The sequence below is a fragment of the Vidua macroura genome, chromosome 4 (assembly GCF_024509145.1).
Source record: "Vidua macroura isolate BioBank_ID:100142 chromosome 4, ASM2450914v1, whole genome shotgun sequence".
Classification (NCBI taxonomy): domain Eukaryota; kingdom Metazoa; phylum Chordata; class Aves; order Passeriformes; family Viduidae; genus Vidua; species Vidua macroura.
This window is the reverse complement of record NC_071574.1, coordinates 64,877,693-64,894,164: the sequence shown is the minus strand read 5'-3', so window position 1 is coordinate 64,894,164 and position 16,472 is coordinate 64,877,693. Positions and strand designations below refer to the sequence as shown.

The following is a 16,472-nucleotide window of genomic DNA, read 5'->3' as shown; positions in this document are numbered from 1 at the left end:
TTATACAGTCTGAAAATCTCATTGCTGGTGAAGTGAGACAGATCTTCAGGAGCTGAGTTGCCCTGGGTCTGGACTCAGGTTGGTTTGCAGAGCAAAACTGAGGAACAGTCATTTGGTGAAGGAGAAATTTTAGGAGAAGGGACTAATCATGAAGGTAATTGGACAAATCCATCTTGGCAGCTTTTAATATGTTAAGACACATTCCTACAAGAAGAGGCAGTTATCCTGCCTGCTCTCAGCCTCTGTGAAACTGCAGTGTCTCTGCCTTCAGTCTGGTACTGGCATGCCATTGCAGTACAGGCAGGGCTTGCCTGAATGAGAGATCTACAGAAGCCTAAACAGGCATCACCTTTGCCTGAAAACAGGGTTCATTTCTCTTGGGTGCCTTTGTTACCAATACAGCAAATGAGGAACTGAGCCCCATCCATATAGTCTTACAGTTTTTCTGTATGATTTCAAGAGTCTCTTGTGTAAGGATGTCTTTCTGCAGTTTTACAGATGATGTGTGTTTCAGTGAACAAGTGTACCGATGGATAATGAAAGTTCACAAAGTTTATGCTACTGAAGCTCCTTTCACTGCATGCAGTTACTTTCTTACTCATTATGCCTTTATTGCTTTCCTTTAGGAAACGAGCTGGGTTGCTGTTGCTATTCAACCAAGCAAGACACTCTGTTTGGACAACCATCCAACAAGAAGAGAACACCAGTGTGAGGCCAGAATGAGCTTTTCTTAATTTAAAGGGTTCAAAAATGCTGGAAACTCACAGCCACTTTCACTTCAATGTTGGGATAATGGAGCTGACAGGTTTTATACATTCTGATCTACAAGCTGAGAAATGTGACTGATGAAGGTAGGGGGTGGTGGCAGTTGCTGGGGATGCCTTGGTGTGTTTGCTTTGCCTGGTGAGGAGGGGGCAGGTAAAGATTGTGTAGTGTTTTATCAAGAGACCTACCAGTGAATTTGGTGTAAAAGTCAAAGCACTGCATAACAGACAGCTTTTCTTAGGAGCAATAGTTTATGGCCCATCATCTGCAACAAACATTTGCAGGTAAGACAGTGCTAGTTTGTCATAGTGTAACATTTCTTGGTTAAGCCAGAACAAGAAACAGTCATGCTTTATACCAGCTGGGGAAAAAAAAACCAAAAACCAAAGTAGAGATAAAGTTAAACAGCTCTGAAGAGACACATTTTCGTACAGAAAACCAGCAGATCTGTCCTAGATTTATGCCACAGGTAGTCAAATGCCAGTCCTCATTTATTGCACTTACTGTTTTATGTGGTAGCTGTAATCTGTGCTTGATCTGTATCTTCACCTGTTTTTGTTTATTGGTCCAGTGTTGTCCTTGCTGGAGGTATATCCATGTTTCCCAGCACTGAAGTGCTCTCCTTTCCCAGGATTAATGTGAAACTAACCTCTGCTTTGACTAGGGATAGTTCACAGAATTTAAATCCACAAGAATAGGCATTATTAATTTTTGTGTACTGCGTATTCTCCTATCTAATTCCTGCATCTATTTCTTATTAGAAATTATTATTTCTTATTGTAGGTCAGTCTATCCAACTATACCCACAGGGATTAAGATAAATGGAAACCTATAGCAGACTTCAGCTTCTGATATATATTAAAGCAGTCATCATCTCAATGCAATTAAAAAAAGGTACTGCCAAGATCTAACTTACTTTACTGTTCTGTTTGTTTTTTTAAGAGTCTTGTGTGAATCAGTACAAAACTCAAGTCCCTGTTTTGTTGTATCAATCACTGGCATTATCATATTGATGAACACTGAAGCTGTAAACCAGGCTTGTCTAATGAGAACAGTCAAAAAAGCAAGATTAGCTTATGCCACAGGAAGTTTAATCATGTTTCTCAGCTTATATTCTCTGGGCTGCATCTGATCTCTAAGACCTTAAAAGGCAATGTGAAAAATGGTCACTAAAACAAAACCCAAAACTTTCTGCATGTTTGTGTTGGGAAGAACAAGCTGGTAGTGAAGGACAAGATTGCAGTCAGTTGTAGATTAGATTAATAGTAACCATTGCTGCATGCAAGGGCCCAGGCATTGCTTTTGGTAATATCCCACCTAAGATAAGAGTGGCATAAACCATCATCTTCCTTTGGGTCTGCAACAGGATCCTGGAAAGGAAATATCCAGAAAAAAATCCACATTTTTTTGACGTGTGGAACGTGGAACAAAGCAAAGCAGAAAGCAGATGTGTTGTTTACACAAAGTTTTCTTTAATTATGAAGTGCCATGGTTGCACTAGGCCTTTACTTCCTATCTCATCCTTGACTCTTGCTCTGACACAGTGAGAAAACAATTTCAGCTTCACCTGGAGCTAAGGCTGCAAAAACCTGTGGCACTCTTATATTTGTACACTTTAATTGCTGATACTCCTCCTCAAAACAGTCCCCTGCTGTCTGTTGAAGCTCTCTCAAGTGCAGAAAGGATAAGAAAAAATTCAAGTTAGCATTGACATAGTCACATGTGTGTGGCAGGGTAGGGGGTTAAATGTGTTCCTGTGCCTCTGAAATGTCAATCTTCCGCTCAGAAGTGAGGAGTGATTTTTTTTTTTCAATGTATTTGAAAATAGTCTGAGAAGCTGGTTATCACTAAAGTAATGAAATAACTCATCTGAAACCCTGACATTTAACTAACCCTTAGTATAGTCACTATTTCACATTTAAATACTTACACCAAAAGAGATTTTTTGGACCCTTTTTGTAGTAAAGCAAATGCACAATCACTTTTATTATAAAAATAATCCTTAGGTCAAATAGGTATACAAACAATAATTACACAAATATACATTTACAAATCTGTAAGATATATACTTATGGCACAGGCAATATAAATATCCCTGTACCTTGTTTCTGTGCAAAAAAGTCAGGCTAGTTTTAGTCAATAACCAGCCTTTTTATGTTTTCTTCACTTCTTCTGATTTCAGTTAAACAGAAGGATTTCCAGATGACATGTCTGAAAGTTGAGCCTCAAGAGTCAAGAAAACACTTTTGTTTTTAATCCAGATAAAGCACAATAAGATTTTTCCTATTTTCTGCCAATATATTCCTTCCTGTTCTTCAGCCTACATTTTTTGGAAGAGGAGGAAAATTTCTAGTTCAGTAATTTTTTTCACAAGCCGTCAGACTGTGGAAGAGAATTAGACCCAAATAAAGTCAAGCTGCACTAGGTTTCAGTTTAGTTTGTAGCAGAATCTCCATTACACTTGCCCTCCTTGTAGGTGTCAAAAATAATTCTTCAGAAAAACACTTTGCTGTCTCTTGAAGCCTTTCACACAGTCCAAGAGAAGGCAAAATCAAGCAAGAGGTAGATATTGTTCATCCTCCTAATTCCCCAGAGCTCTCCATTTGAATTACTCTGTTTTAGGACTGTAGGAGATATATGTATAGAGCAAGTTTTATGTCAATAAAAGTAGTGATTGACTTACACCCTCACATCGTGTGGTCACTGACAACATTCAGCAACGTGCTTGAGGAATTCATCACTGCGTTCATCACTGAAAAACCTCATGCAATGAGGGCATCTGAGTTCACCCTGTGCCCTGCCTTCAGATCCCAGGTTTCCATTGTCCCCAGGAGGAGAAGCTTGTTCAGACTGTGAGTTTGTTCTTCTCGTGCCTGTCTGGCCTGGGCTGTTGCCTCGTAGGTGTTCAACATTCGTCTGAACGTACAAATGATTTTGGTTACCAGCGTGAACTCTGACATGACTACTCGTGTCTCTTGAGTCCTAGAAAGAGAAAGAAGAGCTCTTGAAAAAGATGCAACAAAAATACTTTTTTAAACGGGTGATATTTTTATCACCTTGATCTGAAACAGCACTCAAATATTTATCTGGGGACTTTAATAAATAAATTATTAATCCGTTTTTGCAGTGCCATTAATATTGTTGTAAAGAAGGTTTGTACAAAACACAGAATACAGCCAGTGTGCTAATTTAAAGATGCCAAGAGCCATGGCTGTCCTCTGCCTTCTAAGAATTCACCTTGCCTATGTTGATGCAAAAGTAGAAGAAAAAGGGACAGGAAAGGGGTATTACATCTGAACTGAGAAGCATCTCCACCAGACTGACTATGAACCAGTCTAAGTTTTTGATAGCTGCTGAAACTGTTTTGAGCTGAAACTGTTTTAGAAATACTAAGATATTTTTAAAATCTATTTTAAAGTATATTTTAGTCCAAAATCGTGTTGAATGCTTCAATTAAAGAAGGAGCATGCTGCTTTCTTACCTGTTTTCTTGCTAGCTGGTGTTGCAGACATGCAACTTCTGCCTGAAGTTCTTGTATTTTACTCTGTGCTCGTTCTCTGTCTGATCTCTCAGATGTGAAATCGTCTTTATAAACCAGGACCTGAAAGAGAATTATTATGTTAATATTGTATACATTAGAGCAGGTTAGATTGAAAAGCTGAGACTATGATTCCTTTGTTACTTATTCCCAGCATCTCAGTATTATCTTCTCTATCATATGTGTATTTATTTCAAAGGTGTTCGTATTTCTTTTACAGATCTTTCATAATCTGTATTAAGGCCAGCAGAACTGCATGGGGTTCTTTAAGTAGTGAGTTTCCTTTGAATCTGTGCTGTTAAGTATCTGTATAGCCAATTGTGCACAGACAGGCAAATATCCAAAAAGAAAGTCCTTTTTCCCCTTTGGGCTTCAGTGGTCTGGGAAGAAACTAAGAATTCCCATCTCTAGGAAAAAGAAACTTAGTAACCTGTTGCTCCAGCATTTGTATGCGCTCATTATCTCCTTCACTAGCCTTCTTCATGTCTTCCAGTTCTCTCTTGGTTTTTATGCACTCATTCATTTTTTCTTCCAGTAGTTTGTTTAACCGGAATATCTCCTTGTGCATCAGGTCAGAATTCCTTTGTGCTGGAGTTCCTCCGTGGTGCTGCTCCAGCTGAGACTTCATCTCCTTCAGCTGCAAGTGGAGTCGCTTCACGTACTCATCCCTACTCGCATCGTACTTCTGCCATTTTGCATTTAAATCTTCCACCTGAAAATTTATCCAGGAGAGGCATGAAGAACAGGGAGATACAAACCTCCAAAGCTGTCATAGGCTGTCTATAATTGCAGGATCAAAATTCTCTAGGGGATAATGTAACATGCCTACTCAACCCCTGAGGGTAAGTCACTGTACAGGAGAGCAGGAGATGGTTGTGCAGACTCTTCATGGGCAGCCTTCTCATCTCCCAGTCCAAAGGGACAATATTAAATAATGTGGAAAGGGAGGGGTCTAGTGGGCCTAGTGCTGTTCTTCTGGGGTAGAATACTGATCCATGGAAGGAACATTAAAATTTTCTTCTGCACTGCATTTTTAACAACAAAAATCCAGTATGTTAGAATTTATGTAATAAGTTGTTCTTAGCTAAGGGAACAAAAACTATGTGCTGTGTTGAAAGGACTAAGAAAAACTGTCTTGCTTTGTAATTGCCATGTAATTAGATTAACCAGACCTTATCTATTCAGAATTTACTCTAATACAAAATACCTAAAAAATATTAATCTGTAACAAAATGAAAGTACTCACGTGAGCTACTTTTTGTTTTAACATCCTGTTTTCCTCTTGTAAGTTGCAGATAAGAGCTTGAAGTGAAGTTTCATTGTCTAAAAGCTGTAATTTTCAGATAAAGTTAGGTGTTACTTTAACATAAAAATCTCAGATGCTGTTTGGCTGTGCTGTTAACTGCAAGTAATGTTTTTTTTATCTGATGTGTAATGACATACATCTAGGTTTCTACAGCCTTGGTACTGCTATTAAATCGACCTCATGACAACAGCATTTAAGAACTTACACAAACTCTTTCCAAAACTACTTGTCTGGAGTGGGAGAATACATGACAAAGGCACAGATATGCCTTCATCTTGCTTTGTTATTACTGTCAATTTTGGCCAGTACTAGGAAGAAATTACTGAGGGGAAAAAACCCTGCTTGCTAAGTAATTGACTAAAATGATACCTTTTTTACAGTTGTGACATCTGCTTAAAAAAACCCCAGTGTACGTGAGTAATATAGAACACTTTTGTGCAAAATTCCCTAGAATCAGCTAGTAATGGCATCTGAAATTTCTCCTCTTCAACAGGGAAGTCCCCACTGTACAAGGTTAGCTTCTTATTGCATATATCAAAGTCAATCAAGTTTCCTGTCTCTCAATTACACATTAAATACAATAATGCCAAATACTTCAAGTCCCTTAAAAATCCTTTTTTCTTCTATCTACTGAACCCCTATTTCTTACAAGTAACGTTAATGTAAGTTTTCTTTGGAAACACTTCTGGGATGTTTGACAAAGCAGACATGAGTATGTACAGAGTTTATCACAACAGCACAGATGAGTGGTCATGTGGAAACAGCATTACCACGGTGTAGCAGTAAGAGCATAAGTCAGAATTATTCATTTTTGTGAGAACTGTCTGTAGCACCCTACTCACTGCTCTGACCTGTTACTAGAGGCAGCACTGCTAATGTTATTTCCTTACGGTGTTTTAATGAATTACCTCATTTTAATGAATGTTTAATGAATGTTTAATGTATCACTCTCAGCTATCAGGACTTCTGGAACAACAGAACAATGATCTACCCTTACCCCATGCTGAGAACTTTAACTGAAGCCTCAACAGCCTCAACATTAGCAAAGTACACCAAAATCCAGGTGTTTCTTTGTGCCCTGCAGTAGCATTTCTGACACTGTCCTATTATGAAGCTTTTTTTTTAAACATCCCTCCTGAAAAGAAGCATTGCCCTGCACTCAGAGGCCAGGGGGAATCCCAGAGCAAAAAAAAAAAAAAAAAAAAAAAAAAAAAAAAGTAAGACACCTTGACTCATATTCCACTAACCAACTTTCTGTAGGTCTGTACCACATGTGCAAAGCCAAATCCTGATCCAAGAAGACATGTTACAGAGTTCTTAACATTAATACTACTTTGAAATATCTCTACTTTGTTTTGTGATTTTGATACTTAAACAAGTAATCAGGAGAGATCAGCTTCAAAATCACAGCACCATCTAGTGCTGCACAGAAGCAGGGGTGGTATAAGGCAAGTACTATCTCCTGTGTATTGAGGGAAGAACTGTGATCATGGAATTGCTGAGGCTGGACAAAACCTCTCAAGTTCTTCTCCTCTCAGAAAAAAAAAGCCTCTGATGATGAGATGGTCAAAGTTGAAGTGGTAGACAACTACTTCCATCATAAATTTCAGATATATGCAGAATTATTTACCATTGCCATGGCAGTCTTAACACCCTACCTGAAATTATTTTAAGGGCCATTCCCCAGTTACAACTATCATATTGTAATTAACATCTCAGAAGCTAATAAGACTTTAAAGACACACACAGTAGCTGTATAAATACCTGATTAGATCTTTCTGTAGGTATCTGGTCATCTGAATTCCCCTTCTCTTTTCTTTGCTTCTCTTCTAGACATTTTGCCAGATGTTGACACATTTCTGCTGTGGATGCTAATTTGCGTTGAAGTTGGTGAGTTTCATCAGTGAGTGAACGGCACAAAACATCACTGGTGGCCTGAGCCTTCTCCCTCTCTGCCAAAGTCTTCTGCAGTCGTAAGATTTCTCTCTCCTTTTCATATGAAGGCTGATTAATCATCTGCTGTATCTCTCCATTTTTCTCCTGTAGCTGCTGATTCAACGTCTGCACTTCCTAAACAGAGGGGGGAGGGGAAGTTATTTAAAAGCAAAATAAAGTCAAAAGCCAAAATATATCTTAGACTTCGATACTGCAGTAATTCCTTATTGCTCCTGTGCTTATTGCAAAGTACTTAAAAAGTAGACTAAATCAGTTCTGTATGATCACAAGACCTTGGAATTTCTGGATCAATCAATCAATCAAGAACTGCTCAGGCAGCCATGCAAGCACTTTCTAATCAGTAGAATAGAGGAACAAGCAGCAAAAATTCAGGAAGATTTTATGACTATACAGCAGCAACAAGAACAAGAAACAAAGAAATTTAAGATGAATAACTGTGGAGACTGAAAAATACTTACAGGTCCTGTACACTAAACTACCAAATAATAGAGATTTTCCTCAAAGGAAAAAAAGGAACTGTAAAGTCATCAAATCCAGTGAAGTGTATTCATTGCCTGGCACTGTCACAAGGACAAAACAGCAACTTTCCCACCTAGGAAAGGATGGGAATGGTAAGGTAAGGTCAAACCAGCAGAAAATAAAATCCATGTGGCAGCAGTGGCTCTAGTTTGGCCACAGTTGACTCCCAGGTACATGAGGGGGTCTGACACACCCCTAGGAAACAACTGAGTACCTTGTTTCTGCATCTCCTTGTCCTATTGGAAGCTCTGTGGGATCATCTACACTGCATTAACATCTCTGCATGTGTTTTGAGAAGGAAGAGTTTTGCTTGGTGACTGGTGCAAGCCACCTATAGTCCCATGCACCTGAAAGGCACTGGTTCTGACTTTGTAAACAAACAAGCTGATTTTTACACACCCTCAAGAAGTAGCAGGTGCTGGTATCAGAAACCTCTGCAGCACTGCTCCTCCAGCATCGAGGATCTCTGGATGCCAGTGCAGACCATGAGACAGCTGCAATCCCAGCTCTATCACTCCAGTTCTTAGGAGTGCTAATAGAGCTGTAAATCACTGGGAACACTATTTGCCAGCACTGGCAAATAGGTGACTGTCACCCTGGTGTCACCCAGGTGTCAGTCGCCCTGGTCACTGGCCTCTGGCTTCACAAAAATGTCTTCTTTATTTGGTTATTATTTAGTGCCAATTATTTCAGCGTTCTGATTGGGCACAGCATTTTATTCTTTCAAGAAATGAACATTAACATCTGATATAGATAATCAGCACTTATTCTTATTATTGACATTTACATTCTTTAGCTTCATGTTGAATGCTAAACTTCTCCTTTAAAAATATTCAGCATCAGCCTTTCATATATGTTCAGATACCATGGGTTTGTCTTCTGTCTGCAGAATGTCAGTGAGATCATATCTTATAACAAATTTCCAAACATGAACTTTTTAATATGTATTTTAGGTGAGTGTCATATATGGAAAATGTTTTGTATAAGCATTAGGTCAAGAGATTACTTATGACAAAAACACTTGTTTCAGTTTTAAGTTCTGCTGCTCAGTTTGGAAATGACTTCATGCAGCTTCATCTAGAAATAAATGCTTTAAAAATCTTTGAGAATTTCAGACTGAATCTGGGGAAGTCTTAATGACAGTAACCAAAACAGCACTTGTGCTGGATGGGGAGGGATGCAGTTTTCAGGTTTTTTTCTTTCAAGAAAGATACTGATTTCCCTAATCTATCTCTCCAGACTTATCAGCTGCTTATTCGAATATGAACCTGCTACCTCACTGTCAATACAAATATCCATTTTTAAGAGCACTTTAAATAAAACACTTTCACAGAAAAATTCATGGCATCAGCTGATTATCTTTGAGAACAAAATTGTTGCATCTAATAAATTCAGGGAGTTTTTTTACTGTTTTTCTTTCTCCTTATGAAAACAGTCGCATGAAGATCTATAGTGCCATGCTAGGTTTTTGGTTTAGATTTTACGGTTTGCCTTTTTGAAGTGAACGCAGGGGGCGCTACCTTTGGACACAAACGGGCGAGTTGTTTCGGGCACCCGGGGCTGGAGCGGGCATCGCTCGAAGGGGTTCAAACCCTCGCTCAGCCCCCGCCGCTGCGGGGCCGCCCCGCTGTCAGCGCTGGCTCCTGCGCGCCCCCAGCTGCCCGCAGCACCCAGCGAGCGCTCCGGGGGCAGAGCGCCCGCACCCTCCGCTCCGCACCGCCGCTGCTGCCCCGCTCCCGAGGGAGCAGCGCGGAAAGGGGCGCCGATGCTGCGCCGCTCCCCGCGGCCTTACCTGGCTCAGCGCCTCCACTCTCCGCGCCGAGAGCCGCTCGCTGTCCCTCAGCTGGTCGCGGGCCTGCTCCAGCTGCTCCAGCAGGCTCTCCACCAGCGAGCGGGCCGGCTCCGCGCCCGCCGCCGCATCCCCGCCCGGCGCCGGGAGCTGCCGCTGCCGGGCCAGGCTGCCCCGCAGCTCCCGGATCGTCGCCTCCTTGGCCGCCAGCTGCAGCTGGAGGTGCTTCAGCTGCTGCGCGGACTCGTGGTACAGGGTGCAGAGCGCGTTGTACCGAGGCACTTTACTCTTCAAGCTCCTGTTTTCCCGGTGTAGCTTCTCCAGCGTCTCCTCCACCTGCCTGAAGCGGGTCACCAAGGGGTCTGTGCTGCCGGCCTCGCTTACCGAGCACATGGCCGGGGCAGCTCCCTTCTGCTCCTTCTCCAGGGCGAGCAGGAGCCCGGACAGGTGCATAAAACCTCGGAGCGGATCAGAACCGAGGCAGCGGCTTCGCTCTTCCGCCTTCCCCGCCGGGGGAGGAGGCAGCCGCTCCCTTTAAGGGCTCGCAGGACCCGCCTGTGCTGCTGCTTTTTTCTACCGCTGGGGCCGGGCCGGGCGGCGCTCCGCCCTCGGGGGAGAACCCCGGGCGCGCACAGAGCTCTTTCCCCTACGGGCAGAGCGGGATACGGCGCCGGGGGCAGCGCTGCCCGGGGAACCCCGGCAGGGGCGAGCGGGAGAACCGGCACCGGGGGCGGGGGGAGAAACCTGGGGGCGAGGGAGCGGGGCGATCGGGAGGCTCCGAGGGCACGGGGGAAGTTCCTGCTGGGCGAGGGGAATGCGGGCAGCGGCTGCAGGAGGGGCGCTGACGGGGAGGAGGGGTCCCGGCGCACCGAGGGTCGCTCGGGGGGCTGGCGGGCGGCGCTGGCTCCGCGTTGCGAAAGCCCCGGAGCGCCGCGTCCTCCCGGCGCCGCTGCGGGAATTCCCGGCTCGGAGCGGGACTTTCCCCGCTGGCGGCGACCCTCGGGCTCTCCGCTCTCCCCGCTCCGCCTGCCCGAGCGGCCCCGGCCCCGACCCCGGGGGTAGCAGCAGCAGGAGAAGAAACGCACAGCAATCCTCTGTTGGTGTTGCGTCTGCATCGGTGGCGAGGGGATGGCTCCGGACCCAGGCAGAGCAGCACGTCCCCCCTCGCAAGCCGCGTACCTGTGCAGGTGTAGAAGAGGAGCTTCCTTAGCAAAGACCTCGAAGAGACCAAAATCTTCGGTCGTCAAAATCCATATCACCAGCCAGTGTTTATACTCTCGGGATGAGTTGATGAGAGCAAAACCAGCTGCTTCACATTGAATAAACTGCTGCCTACTGGCTGCCCCTATGGTGGAGAACTTTTTTTTATTGGCAGCATAGAAACATACTTGTTAATCAAGAATATCACTGCCAGGGAGTAACACTGGTGTACACACTCGTAGAGTATGGTAAGCTGGACTGAAAGAAGGCATATTTTGGATTGGTTTAGTTATGTCCATGTTATCTTTCTGATGGAAGCAAGTGGGAGGAAAGAGCCTTAAACCAGTACAAAAAATAAGTCCCAGGTTACATTTGCTTATGATTTGCAATAGTATTTATTGTGTGTATGTGTATGCATGTGCATCATAACATGTACAACACGGAGCTCCATGTGTGCATACAGCCTTGAGGTTCAGCACAATCATGGGAGATGTGTCTGGCCTAAGTGCCTAAAATACACCAAGTGAAAATCACCACATGCTACTGGTGGAGGCAGCAAAAGAGAAGATTTTATACAGTGTGATAGAGAGCAGCCTCCTGTGTTAGCAGGTCTCAGGATAAAAAGACAGCAAAGAATTATTTGTGTGGAAGAATTTATAGGAATGGGAACATGATGGAAGGAAACGATGGTGAACTTCAAAGCTGAGACTGTCAGTCACCCTGGTGATGGCTAAAGAGCTCCTGAAGTTCCTTTTATCATGAATTATCCTGTGATTCAATCAGGTTTTTTGGGTGGAAAATCATTACTTTGTCATCTTAATTATTCTAGTAAGAATTAGGAGTAATAAATTCAAAACAGTCTGTTACCTTAGCTGTTTCTAAAAATATAACTGAATTTTATAGGAGCTTATTGTACAGAAGACCCTGTGTGACAGAAAAGAGTAAAGCAATTGTTTATGGTACAAATCCCTGGTATATTTGCTATTTCATCTAATACTGTAAATATTGAATGATTTAGGACAATGAAAAATCTATGTGGAAGTTGAGGGAATATAAGTTTTTATTTTTTACTTGTACAGAATTATATTCTACACCCTTAAGATGCTGATTTTGCTGTGAAGAAAGTTCCTGCTTTAAAATACCTGTACTGTGTGATTTTCATATACATTAGAAAGAAAAGTGAAAAAACCACATAGCTCTTACTAATGTAACATGAAGCCTAACTGAAGAATTTGGAGCAAGATTGCTTTTTCTGACTGTCAAAATATTTTGTAGAAAGGTATGATGAAGCCCTGCTACTGAAGAAATGTTTGTTTTCCTGCCACTTAATTAGCAAACTACAAGGAACTCAGCCATCCCAGGTTTGCAGATGGGGCAGTGATATCCTCAGACCAAGCATCAGGGAATTTCATTAGCAGCCAAATAGAATCCTTTATACTATAGCTACCTTTGTAGTATTGTGTTAGTATATTAAAATGAAGCATTACTGAAAATTTGGTATTACTGGTGCCTTGGATGAAAGCAGCATTCCCCCAGGAAAACACCACTGACTTTAGGGAAATTTGACCTACGCAAGTGCTGAGTAAGAAGCTGATCCCACGTGTACTTGGGAATGCCCTTAGATGACTGTTTCCTTTTGTCATTTCTGAAATGCAGAGGAATTCCTGGGAATTCAGTCAAAGAAGCTGCTGCCAAAGAATGAGTCACATCTTGCCGTGTTTCTATCACCTGGCTTTTCCTGGATTGCCTCTCCTGCACTCCTACCCAGATTGCTGATAAAGCAGCTGGTTTATGCTCTGGCACACTTGTTCTTTTTGGGTTGCATAATCATGAGGGATTATTAAGTATTGTATGAACAACAGGTATGCTCTGCATGACTTAATATAAAGAAAGAAACCTTTATTTTCCATACTGTAATGGTTTCAACATGAAATGAAAGGTAAAGTTCACTTTAACTCTTTCTCAGTAGGGTCTTACAGGATAGATGTGATTAAACCCATGTGGGAAAAATTTAGTCTCAGATTTTGTTAAAGAATTCTTAACAAAGCTGTTTTGAGTAAGTAATTATGTGCACATCACAACTTACTATAATGTGTGAGATGCATCATAGAGTGCATGAAAAAAGGGTTTAGATATTAGAAAAAAAAAGAAAGTGAAGCTGCTCCTAGGAAAGCAGAAAGAAAGAAAGGTGAACAGTATGATTGATTAAGAGTTCATAAAGGTATATATATTTAAATTTTCAGTTTTAAGCATTTGTTGAGAGGGTAAGAATAATTCATCTAAATGTATTAGCTCTATTTCTGTACCATTAGTGAAAATCTTGTGAGTCTTTTGCATTTAAAAGTGTAATTCTCTGTGGACGAGAGTATACAACAAAATGGGGGGTTCTGTCATTTTCTAAATAGTGACCTCTGCTCAATTTGTAAGAAATTGTATTTTTTACTTGTGAACTCCAAATGTCATTCAGCCAATCAAGCTGTGGTTTACCTTATGGTCTTAAGTCACCACTAATTGTCCTGGAGGGTAAGTTGTGTCATAATTATACTTTAAAAGTGTTAGAATTGCTTTGAGGTAATTTACCTAAACAGAGCTAATTAGAAATTAGTAGGTGATCCTCTGGCTACTGTAGGCTGAAAAAAACCACCAATAAATTCACATTTCCTTTGCTGTAGGTCATGCAGTGCAAAAGGGGGAAAAATAACTTGTAAAATAATCTGACATACTCTCTGCTACATAAGATGCTGCCAGAGACCTCTGTGTGTGTCCAAAAATCTGATTTTCATGCTGAACAACTGAAATGTTGGTGCTTTTGTGACTCATAGATCAACAATAATGATGAGCTGCAGGCATGTTTACACTTCTTCCATGGGCAGGACTAAACATCCTTTCTATACATCACTGTATTGGATGTTCTGATGAGATAATGTTTGACATGTTTTACTGATGGAATGACAAACTCACTGAGAGGTTGGCCCGAGGGCTGCTAGGATTCCCAAAACTGGATGAACTCATTGCTGTGACGTACATTTGTGGCCATCTCTCTGCACTGAGGCTCTGGCTTGGAACACAACATTCCTTTTTTAGCCTTGGTTTCTGTTTACACACATGAAACTATTTAGTTTCGCTAGGGAAAATAGAATGGGGTCTATTTATTTCTAATGTAGGATTTTTCCCTGCTTTGTTGTTGGTGGTGCTGATGGTTTTGGTGGGGTTTTTTTATTTTGTTTTTTTTGGGGGGGGGGTGGGGTTGTTTGGTTTTTGTGTGGGTTTTGTTTGGTTGGTTGGTTTATTTGGGGGGGTTTATTGTTGTTTTTTTGGTTTTTACATAGTTTGCCTTTCGGAGGATGTAAAAACCAAAAGTGCTTTGATGCAGAGGGCAGTCCCAGGGCCCTGTTCTTAATCAGAGTAAGGCTGAAATAACCAGGATGAGCCATACAAAGCCATGACATTGGTCAGATCCATAGCAGTCCCAACACTTTTCCCTAAGAGGAATTTCTTTCATATTTATATGGACTAAGGTGGTTCAGTCTCATCCTTATGGGTGTCAGTAGATAAGCTGGATACACTCTTGTATGGGTCTCTCATAAGGCCCTTGATCTGTTTGTGTCCATGTCAGGGCAAGAGCTTTCTGTTATGCTTTGTTTTTCCTCAATGCTTTGGGTCTTTGCTGCAGTTCACCCTCCTGTGCTTACTGTCTGTATGTTCAGCTATTTCAGACCCCGCTTCAGTTTCCCCTGCGTAGTCTCACTTCTGCAGTTTCTCTTTTGTCTGTCCATGGCACAGTAGTACCAGTTGCCTCAGTCTGACCTTGCAGACTGGAATTTATTGCAGTGCTGCTGCTGCCCCTGGATCCAAGAAGTTCAAGCAGTTTTCTTGGTTCTTTAGAAAACCTCATCATGATGTCACTGATTTTTGAGCTGTGATTCTATCCATAAGAACATAAAAAGCTCTCTGGTGCATGTAAGTGTTCAACAAGTAGAGGCTGTTTCCTTACCCACAGGCTTAGATCACTCCTACTTAGAAGCAATTTACTTCTTTGAGCTTGTTCTGGATAAAACCTTGGGGTTTGCCCACATCTATTTATTCCTGTTGAGGAGTGCAGGATATGTTGGCTTGTAGTTGTCATAGGACACCTTCTCCTAAATCTGATGAATTGAAATACTGCAGAATTTTTGTGTGTGTGTTGCAGGAAACACTTTCCTAACTCTTAATATATGATCCATATTACAGACTTTTTGCGGATTCTATATATATTAAATGCATTTTCTGCTTTGGTTAATATAGAGTGATGTGAGTTTTCTGGTTTCTGTTATTTACCCTTCCTCAAAGACCAGCCAATTTTATACTGAGGGGGAAAAAAGTTATTAATTCTGAATAAGTATTTGGCATTAATTTGCAAGACTGGAAACAAAAGGTTTGCAGGTAAAACTTAGTTGTTTGCAGATTTGTTCAATATGTTAATGTTATGTAATGAAACTTCCTGAAGTAATGTCCATGATGTTGCTGATCAAGACCACTCATTCTAACTAGAACAAAACCAGTTTCAACATTTTTGATCTTTAGCTTTTTCTTTTTAGCAAACAGATTTCTAGAGTTTGGTTAGATAAATTTCTGATTTAAACATTTTAAACATTTGTTTTAAAGGATAACAGGGAAAGGTGATTTCCTAATACTATCGTGAACCTCAAAAGAAATCATAGTTACATAGGAATTAAATTCTACTAGAATTCTAAATCAGGAAAAAGAAACATTGGATGCTTCTTAGAATGTCCTTGGTACTAGGTGATGAAATAGTTTCAGAACTATAATATAGAAGTGTTGGGAAGAAGACATTCTAAGAAGCATCCAATGTTTCTTTTTCCTGATTTAGAATTCTAGTAGAATTTAATTCCTATGTAACTATAATTTCTTTTAAGTAACTAGAACTAGAAAGTGGAAGTGTCCTTACCACACCATTCATTCTTCTTTCACAGAAATAGCAACATTTCCTAAAATTCTGATTAGTGTCCAGTTCAGAGGCAAGAAACAGCACAGTTATGTTCCTCTGGAGCTCCATCTGTAAAGCAGAAAATCCATCAATCATCCTGGCAGAAAAGGGAAAAGCAATTTTCAGCAGAGTTTTAAATTCAAAGCATTAATGTAGTGCTTTTCAGACTGAAGTGGAGAACTAATGCCATGTAGATAGCAGCTACTGAAAACTTCAGCTCTTGTTCAAGCATGTTTTTGTTATAAGCCAGAGTAAGCATATTCTCAGTCATTGGTTATGCTTGAAGGAGACAAGCATTTTGACACTTTCTGCTCTCAAACAGAATTAATGGAATATGGAAAAAGTAGTATTTTTGAGGAGCCTACCTGCCAGTATCTTCTCAGCCTTAGCACAATAAATTAGTTTAATGTGG

General features: G+C 41.3%; 1 protein-coding gene across 1 annotated transcript; it reads right to left on the bottom strand.

Annotated features, from left to right (window-relative positions):
* Positions 1-2,215: 2,215 nt before the first annotated feature.
* Positions 2,216-10,414, bottom strand: TNIP2 (TNFAIP3 interacting protein 2). Its single transcript, XM_053976644.1, has 6 exons — positions 9,877-10,414; positions 7,374-7,679; positions 5,550-5,633; positions 4,734-5,015; positions 4,247-4,366; positions 2,216-3,747 (listed from the first exon to the last, which is right to left on the bottom strand). The coding sequence occupies exons 1-6, from the start codon at positions 10,324-10,326 to the stop codon at positions 3,466-3,468; spliced, it is 1,524 nt and encodes a 507-aa protein (XP_053832619.1). The 5' UTR covers positions 10,327-10,414; the 3' UTR covers positions 2,216-3,465.
* Between the last annotated feature and the right edge of the window lie 6,058 nt (positions 10,415-16,472).

Bases quoted from the DNA above. Each gene is read 5' to 3' on its own strand.
- TNIP2 (XM_053976644.1), bottom strand. From the start codon at position 10,326: ATGCACCTGTCCGGGCTCCTGCTCGCCCTGGAGAAGGAGCAGAAGGGA. The intron at 7,680-9,876 runs GTAAGGCCGCGG...CCCTCTGTTTAG, and splicing joins GAGTGGAGGCGCTGAGCCAG to GAAGTGCAGACGTTGAATCA. The intron at 3,748-4,246 runs GTAAGAAAGCAG...TTCTCTTTCTAG, and splicing joins ACCAGCTAGCAAGAAAACAG to GACTCAAGAGACACGAGTAG.